General features: G+C 32.6%; 1 protein-coding gene across 1 annotated transcript; it reads right to left on the reverse strand.

Annotated features, from left to right (window-relative positions):
• Nucleotides 1–1770: 1770 nt before the first annotated feature.
• Nucleotides 1771–4135, reverse strand: LOC117910315 (putative disease resistance protein RGA3). Its single transcript, XM_034824400.1, has 3 exons — nt 3823–4135; nt 2404–3730; nt 1771–2224 (listed from the first exon to the last, which is right to left on the reverse strand). Exons 1-3 carry the CDS (start codon nt 4133–4135, stop codon nt 1771–1773), a joined length of 2094 nt encoding a protein of 697 aa, XP_034680291.1.
• Between the last annotated feature and the right edge of the window lie 5555 nt (nt 4136–9690).

Raw genomic sequence — 9690 nt, forward strand, 5'->3', positions numbered from 1 at the left:
GGAGAAATTTGTATTTAAAAGGGAAAAGAATGGTTGAAAACTGATCTAAAAAGAAGTTATTTTGATTGATTTGCCCCTGCACTTGGATCTATCCAGAAACAAGGGAACAAAAACCTTTTAGCAAAAAATATTTCTTCCAGCTTCCCTAAACTTTTAAAAATAATTCAAGGCCACCAACATGTTGAAAAACAAGGTTGATTCACATTCCTTCAAGACTAACTCAACTACTTATCTCGCCTCTTAGCAAATTCAAAATCTTAATCTTCATAGGTCAAGTAACCCAACAACGGATTTAAAAAAACCATAGTTAGTAACACTTAGGTATTTTGTCTGGAATTACCAACCTAACTATAACACTCACAACTTTTAAAAATTTTTAAAATCATTTATAGTATTGAAAAATCACTTGTGCTTTATAGAAAAATATTTGATAGGTGATTCGTCTAAAAACACTTTCAGAAGCACTTTGAGTAAAAATGCAACCATACGCACCCTTAATTTCATGGATAATTAAAAACAAAGCATAAGCAGTATAATCCAATAAGAGAAATATTTAAATAAAATTAATCAACTCGAAAATGTATTGTTCCAATTTAATAAAGAACTGTAAATTTATTAGCGGTGGCCATAATTCCCATGATGCAAGAAAACTGAAATCTAATTATAACTTATAGCCTAACAATTTTTTAAACCTATCTTCGTATCATTCATTGAAAATGCCTATTTTAAATACTATTTTTCTGTTTTAGAAACTGCAAACATGTAATAACTAAAACAAATAAACAACATGATCGTGTTTTCATATAAAAAATAAAAAATTAATAAAATTTTCTTAAATAAAATTCACAATATTTATTTTGGCAAGGCCTTATAGATCTTATTTTTATTAATTTCTAGAACCCTATCCTTAAACTTGTCACAGATAAACCCATTTCATCCTTTTCCAAACAACTCTGAACAAATTAATGTAATTGTGCCCAATCCAATATTCAAACATAATATACATAATAGTTTGTTTCATGATCAAACCTGATAACAGGCAATGAGTTATTACAAAGAAACTATGGAAGTAGTACAAGGAAAAATATCTGTATATAAATTAATCAGCTTTGGACCACTTGCCAGAGTTTGGATATCATGGTACACATGCATCGTTATTTCACATGGATTCATCAGGAAGACTATAGTCTCACTGGTAGACTTCATTTCCAGCTAGCACTGCATCAATTATCAAAACCATGCATTTAGGGATCATATCCCATGGTAGTTATGGAAGCAAGAACATTAATAATTAATTGTTTTAAAAAAAAATCATAAAAGTAAACAGAATATTGTATGTTGTGTACTATTAAGAAGCAATTCAATTACCTCTCTGGATGTGAGATATTTGGACCAATCCTCCCCTGTTTCCTCATGGTAACGATCTTGCAGAGTAGGAGAGCGAGATATTCAGTTCCTGTAGTGTAGTTATCTGGAGAAGGCGCTCGGGCAGGCTTTCCAGCTTGGGCAGTTACATGTGTCAAGGAGTGGAGATATGGCATTACTGACCTCCTTCTTCTTCTTCTCCTTTTACTTCCCACTTTTCCCACTCTTCCATATGTTAAAAATGAGTGCTTCAGCACTGGGAATGCAGTTGGTAAAGATCCCAAAAACTCACCACCCACGTATTTCAGTCTCTCCATACTCTCTATTATCAGGATTTCAAGGAGAGGTAGTTCCCCCAATGGAGGCAAACATGTAACCAGTGAGCAACCACAATTTCAAGCTTTTTCAATTGGGCAACGATGAGGCCGCTATCCAACTGGGGAACTCGGTGGCAGCATCGTAATCACTTATTTTTAAAGACTTCAAGTTTTGATGAGGCTGTAGAGCTTCAGCCACACCTTTTGAAGCAGCTGAGGCAAGCCGCCCAAAATCCCTTAGTTCCAAATGATGGAGGTGTTTCTTATTCTTCAATTCTGCTTCGCCAGCCTCCTCTGCATCTTTCACATTAGCTATCCCACTTATCACAAGACCTCCCCTGAGGCTGTTTAAGTTTTTCAGTTCTCCTATTTTGCATACATCACGTCTAAAATGATCTCCAATTATAGGAAACCTAGTTAATGTCCGAAGTGAGGTCAATCTCCCGATTCCTTTTGGCAACTCCGATACTTCACTGCCGTACAATTCAAGATGTCTCAGGTTAATTAGTTTTCGCATCCCCTGAGGTAGTTTTTCAAGGAGGCTACATCCAAAAACATCTAAAGTTTGCAAATTATATAGATCACAAATTGTTTCGGGCAATTCCGTCAACCACTCATTATTTGATAGATTAAGGTACCTCAGATGTATCAATTTCCCCAAGTTCCTCGGCAGTTCCCCCAAAAAATCATTCACACTCAAGTCTAATGCCCTAAGGCATACCAAATGTTTGAATAAATTAGGTGGGGGTTGAGGAGTGAAGGAATGACCAGATGTGCAGCAAACAATGTGTGCAGATATTTCAAATTATGGATAGTGCTAGGAAATCCAACCCTTCCTGCGCTAATTAAGGTTGCATGACGAGCCTTTTGGAAGGAGGAAGCCATCCTCACTTCCTTTTCATCATCAATCTCCAGAATGAAGCATTCATTCTTGGTCAAATATTGGGCAAGATCATGCACTATGTCATGCATCTTGCACGATATTATGTTGCCCTCATCATCTCTACGAAAATCTTGGAAAAGTGACCGTGACACCAAGTCTTCAAAGTAGTCTCCCCCTGTTTTCTCCATCTCTATACTTTCTCTAGAATTGAGATAGCTATTTGCCATCCACAACTTGATCAATCTATCTTTCCTAATGATTTGATCTTTTGGGAAGACAGCACAATATGAGAAGCAACGTTTAACAGCAGAGGATAAATCATAATAACTCAACAATAAAGGAGTGGAAAGATGTTTCTCAATCACATCAAGTTGCCATATTTCATTATTCAAAATACTCTCCCAATCTTCTTTATTATCTTTTAAGCGCATGAGACTCCCTAAAACTTTTGCAGCAAGAGGCAAGCCCCTACACTTGTCTGCTATTTTCCTGCCAATGTTTTCTAGTTCTTCAACTTTTTCTCTACTCCTTCCGTAAAAGGCTATGTTACTGAACAATGACCGACATTGCTCCTTGGACAATTCTCCCAAGGGGTGCTTGTACGTGGTTCCCATCATTGTAGAAACGTTTTCGTTTCGTGTGGTCACCAAAATTCTACTTCCCGGTGCCCCACCCTTGAGAGAACTCTCTACTTGTTCCCACAATTCATAGTTTTCAGTCCAAACATCATCTAGCACGAGTAGGAACTTCTTATCGGCAATAAGTGTGCAAATTTTTTGTTGTACAGCTTCCAGATCATGGAAACCAGAAGACTCTTTCTGGAGGGCTTCAAGAATAGCCCTAGAAATCCTCATTGGGTCAAAAGGATCAGACACACAGACCCACATCCTTTCATGGAAATAGGACTTCACCTTTTCGTGGTTGTATGCTAATTGAGCAAGAGTTGTTTTGCCGATCCCTCCCATCCCAACTATGGAGATGATGTAGAGGGAGGAGCTTTCTTGGCAACTCCCACCCAACAGCTTGCCTATTATAATGTTTATATCTGCATCCCGACCACAGAACTGGCTAACATCAATTACAGAACTGGTTATACGTCTATGTGGTTGCTGGATGGTACTACTTGACACAAAATTGAACTGATTTCTCTCATTTGCAATGGCATCTAGTTGTTTTTTATGTCCTTAATCTGAAGAGCAATATCATGGCGCAAAGAAACTTGTTTGAAGCAAACACAAGGGGAGGGAAGGCAGGAACTTATCTTGGGCTTAGGGATGCCAGGGTTTTCAGCTGCAATCTGTAATTTGAGAAGAGCAGTGTTCCACCCATCCACCACGTCATCCATCTGGTAGGAGATGTCCTTGAGCCTTTCTAACCAAACTTTTACAAGTTCTTCTGTGAACTGTCTCTTCTCTGCATCTCCAAGAACAGCTCTGATGCTCTGGAGTGTGCTTTTTAGGTTGTCCACCTCGCTTTTGACACCCACCACCAGTGTAACTTGTTGACGAATCTGTTGTTCCAAGACTGAAGCCAATCGCTCCAGCACGATAGAAACAAGAGCATCCGCCATAAGGGTTGATGAATTAGGTGGGGTTGATGAATCAAAGAAAATGGACAGATACAACTAAGATCAATGGAGAGAAAGGATGTGGAGCTTTGGCGAGCTTAATTATGTTCCCTTTAATAGAATGGAAGAGAGGTATAAATGGATTACTTAAAAATGGCATTTCTATATGACAAGATATGCTGATCTTCTTCATCACTTCTTCCCTTTCTTTTCCTTCTCAAGAGAAACCTCCAAATCCAATGCCCAAATCTGCATGGAAAAGCATTTCTTGCCTCTTTGGAATGGCATTGCCTGTTACACAAGTTTTGGACAAAGGCAAAGCATCTTACTGGATAGATTTTATATTCCAATCTTGCACTGCACTTTGTCCAAAACATTTCTCCACTTTAATTCAGGTACGAATCCACTTTCAATTCTATTCTAGAAAAGGCTAAGCTGATTTCTAGTGTTTATATATATATATATATCCTTACAAATAATAAGTCTCTTAGAAAATTTTAAACATCACTATAAAGAATTTATAAGAATTTATTTGGTCACAACCACAAAAACTATTATCACAAATATAATTAAAAAAAATTACCCTAATATTGTTGTTATTTAATTATTTGTACTAACTCTGACATTACATTTGTTTTAAAAATCGGATAAGACCAATCAATCAAATCATTGACCAAACCTCAATCCTATTTAGTTCAATTAATTGGATCAGAATGGGGTCAAAATGGCATTGAACCAGAGTGAAACTGACAGTACAACCGCTAAACTGGTGAGTCGGCTTAGTAGTTCAGTTTAACCTTCTGTCATGTTTGTCCAAGTCATTGGATCTTTGTTTACAGACCCAATGTCCTATTAAATCTTATTTTTTATCCCTAATCCATAAGCCCATCAAATAGATGGACCATAGGAGAAACTCTTCCCAATTCGTTAAGCAAGTTGACTCATGTATGGTTGAATTGGCATATTCACAGGGTGATAAAGGTAGCTGGAGTCACTTGATGTGGGATCAAGGAGCCCTTTTTTAAAGAGCTACAAAAGGAAATGCACAGTGCCCCGTTGAAATGTAACAACTTTGTATGAAAAAACCATTAAAATATTCCAAAACTTAAAAATAAATATAAAAATTTATGATTTATCTAATAGTATATGATAATAAATATCAAAATAATATAGATAAAACAACTAATAATTTTGAAAATAATAAAATATGTAGCTATTAAAATCTAAATAACTTTAAATAATAAATCTTATTTATAAGAATAATTATAACTTAAATATATTTGTCCACTATTAAGAATTGATTTGGTTTCAATAACAAAAAAAATTATTGGAAAAAGCATGATAAAAAATTACCTTAAAATATGGTTAATAATGTGCGTCTCTTTTAAAATGGTTTTAAAACGATTAAATAAAATTTACTACGTCATCCTTTCACATGTTTTACACTTTACTCTTTATATTCAAAACCAAATACTTTGTCTTTCAACTTGTTAAAGAACAACACTTTGCATAAAGAATTGCTTTTTTTGCACTTAACCAAATACTTTGTCTTTCAACTTGTTAAAGAACAACGCTTTGCATAAGGAATTGCTTTTTTTGCACTTAACCAAATACTTTGTCTTTCAACTTGTTAAAGAACAACTTTTTGCATAAGGAATTGCTTTTTTTGCACTTTTGAACATTGGTTCAAATTTAGGTACCATCAACTTGAAACTAACAAATTTGAAGTGGAATTTCTTAGACACTTTCAAAATATGACGTCTATAGTTTTGATTTTGTATTTTAGAGAGATGTTCATATAACTATATATATAATGTAAGATTTCGAATGTGAGACGGGAGAATGTAAAATATGTCAAAGATTGAATAGGTAAAGTATATTTAACCTAGTTTAAAATAATGTTTCTTAGAAACAAGATAGTTGTAGAAATTATCAAGTGACTAGTATTCTTTATCATGTTGTTAAAAATGTTAGTGATTTGATAATTAATTATGACAAAGAAAATAATACACATATTAATTTTTTTTTGCATTTTCCTTTGTTTTGTTTTTTAAATGAAAATTTAAAAAATAAAATAAAATCATTTTCCTTTCCGCACCATCCATGCTCATCATATTAATTAACAAGTTCATCTATATCTTGTTATTTCCTACTTTCTAAGAAAAAAAAAAAAGAGAAGGAAAATATGTTTGACAACTAGAAAATAGAAAATAATATATTTTTTGAAAACATATTTTAATTGTTTTTCACTTATTTTTTTAAAGTCATTTTAAAAAATAACAAAACAAATATGAAGAATAATTGAAAATAAAATATTATATATAAAATTTATTTTTTAAATTTATTTTAAATACATAAAATAAATTTAATATATTCTAATTTTTTAAACAAAATTTAATTCAAGAAAACAAGAAAAGAACTATTATTGGGAACTGTATGCAAAAAGTATTTTTTAATAACAGTTTTTGGAAACCTTCCTAAATAAACCGTAAGGTTCCATTTGATTTGGATTTTTTTTATTTCATTTTTTTTAGAATAATTTTTTTCCTAAAAAATGTATTTGATTAATAAAGTTAAAACCATTTTAAAAAATAAAATCTATAAAATATTATTTGATTTTAAATGAAATATAATTAAAATTTTATATCATATGCATGTCATGTGATAAATAAAGAAAATACTTATAGAGTAGTGTTAAGATAATATTTGATTTCAAATTTATATAATATCATATTTTATTCATTTGAATATTTTTTATATTTGTAATATTTATATTTCTTTATACCATGCATCTCATAAGGTTATTTACATAATTTATTTCCTTCTTTGTTTTCATAATCATCATCATCATCATGATAATTATTATTATTATTATTATTATTGTTATTGTTATGATTAAGAGAGAGAACTTTGCAAGATTCCACAAATGTGTTTCTAGAAATTTTCAAATTTCCCGTACCTTCTTAAACTTAAAAGAATGATTTCAAAGGGAAAGAATAAAGACCAATCCTAATTGGTCCTTAGCTAAATCAACCAAAAGTATGTGATTGTCATCCTTGAATCAATATTAACTTAAAATATCAATGTGTTATAGAAATCCTCAAATTTTCCTTAAGTTCAAGTACCTTCTTAAACTTAAACAATGTTCTCAAAGCAAATGAGTCAAGATAAAGCCTAAGTGGCCCTTAGCTAAATCAATCAATAGTATGTAATTGTCATCCTCCTTAAATCAAGATTTACTTAGAAGATCGATCAATCGATTATAACTTAGAAAAGTAATCAATTATAACTCAGAAAATCTATATATATAATATCGATGTGAATATATATGTGTATGTATGTATATATATATATATATATATGTACTCACATTTTTATTAATATAATTTTTTTCTAGCATTTTCAACGAAGGATTGTAATCACATTTTTATTAATACAATAGTTTAAAGAAGATGACAAAGGATTGTAGTCACATCTACTCATATCTTTATTAATATAATTTTCTTGTTAGTATAAATTTCTATACTATTTTCTCATTTTTTTTGGTTCTGTAGAATAAAAAATTTGTGCATGCAAGTTTCTGGTACACCTATGGGATTATGTCTCTCATCTCTTTTGACCGAAATTCCTCCTTCCATTCTAAGTCGAGATAATGTGTTAAAAAAAACTAAGTCATACACATACTTTTCATCCAAAGTCAAGTTAAGTCTTTCAAGGAAAAACCTAGTCATACACATACAAAGGAATGGTAACAATGCCATCACCTCATGACTAAAGAATACTGCTAATAGTCTAGTGACATGTAGCAAGGCAAAGACAATAACAATTACTTTAACTTTAAACCAACATATGTTGATGCACTCTCATTCATCATTACTAGTTCAAGACTCTCTAGTTTTAAAGTTAAAGTATTTTTTTATGTAAGGAAATTAATCATGATTAGTCATTGAAACCTCTAATCCTTAAACCAAAAAAGAAAATAAAAAGGACTAACAATTGTATGATAGTTAAGTCATTTCCACATGGAACTTTAGATTAGCAGCAATTGAGGGAGTAAATTTTGGGGTGTGATGTTGGTTAGAAGCTCAAAAAAGCGATTTTATACACAAAAGAGATAAAGAGAATTTAAAGAAAATAAAATTGAAGGAAAGCAAAATTTAAGAGTTGAGATTCACTAAGATCACCACTCTTAGGTATAGCTTACAACAAGGCTTTGAACCTATGCTTTTAGCTTTAGGATTAGGCCAAGGGTTTATACCCAAAAATGTTCCTACTTGAAATGAACGAGAACCACCCTAATAAGGTTCAACTCCTTCTGATTGCTCTCTTTTGGATCCTTGCAACTAAATGATTTACATGAGTTTCTTTCATGTCAACAAGCTTGTGCATGGTTCAAAGAATCATTAAAATAGTACTCAGGCATGCTTCCAGGGTTACATGATTCATGTCCCTCACAACCAATGTTGTATACACTTTTCTTCTCATGGTTACTTCTTTTGGTCATCATAATCATTAACAGATATCAAATTCTTTAGAGCCATGTGCAAATAAACTATTAAATTGAGATATGGGAGACCTCAGCTCATCTCACCCATTGAAATGTTAAAGATTACCTAAACATGTTGAGAACTAAGAGAATAACCAAAAACATGAATTTGCAAGATGAAACTGAAAACTAAAAAATAAGATTAATTGAAAAGACTAGAAAATTCATTAACTTGGAAATCAAGGAAAGGTTACAAAGTAAAAAAATGATTACAACTAAGAACTAAAACTAATGTTAAGTTACTCCTACTCCTAAGAGAAAGAAAGATTATCTTACTTTTTTATCTCTATCCTCTACTTCTACTTGTATATTCGTAGTCCTTCTTTTAATCTCAATCTCCCCACATTCCAACTACTCCCATGCCAATTTGTCTAGATTTGCCCTTTGCCCATGTTGTGGATTTAGTCTTATGTCAGTGCAATTACCAATCATCATTCTTGATGTGTTAGCTTGAAATTGGTGGTTGCATATTTTTTTCTATGTAATCAACATGGGGTATGTTTTGGTAGTACAACTGAAGATTTGAGGCATGAATGATTGTACTACTTTGGTAAGTGTGCCAATCATTAGAAAAATTGAGTGTGTAGCTCTTACGAAGTAAGGAACAATATGTAGGTTTCAATGACATCCAGGGTGCACTTTATTATTGGCAGAGAACTGCATATTTCAAGTCTTTAGGAGGTGGATTGCTTTGGCATTTTGCTAGCTTAAGTGAAGGGTGCACAACTTCTTAGCTTAGCACAATTAAGAAGTGTGCAATTTGTGTTGCCTAAGTGGGATGAGCAATTTGGTCCAACACACATGAAAGGTGGATAAAGAGCCCTTAAGCATTAGTCTTTAGGGTGCATACAAGAGGTGTGTTATGTGGTTGTTCACTAAAAAAGGAATGCAAAATTAAGTCTTATGCACCTTAAAGTACACAATCTATGTTTGCTTCCTACATATGCACTTTTGCCCCTAAGAGTTCCCAAAAAGCTCTGTTGCATAAAATACCTTAAAGCTCATAAAATAC

Source organism: Vitis riparia, unplaced genomic scaffold, assembly GCF_004353265.1.
Source record: "Vitis riparia cultivar Riparia Gloire de Montpellier isolate 1030 unplaced genomic scaffold, EGFV_Vit.rip_1.0 scaffold709_pilon_pilon, whole genome shotgun sequence".
Lineage (NCBI taxonomy): Eukaryota > Viridiplantae > Streptophyta > Magnoliopsida > Vitales > Vitaceae > Vitis > Vitis riparia.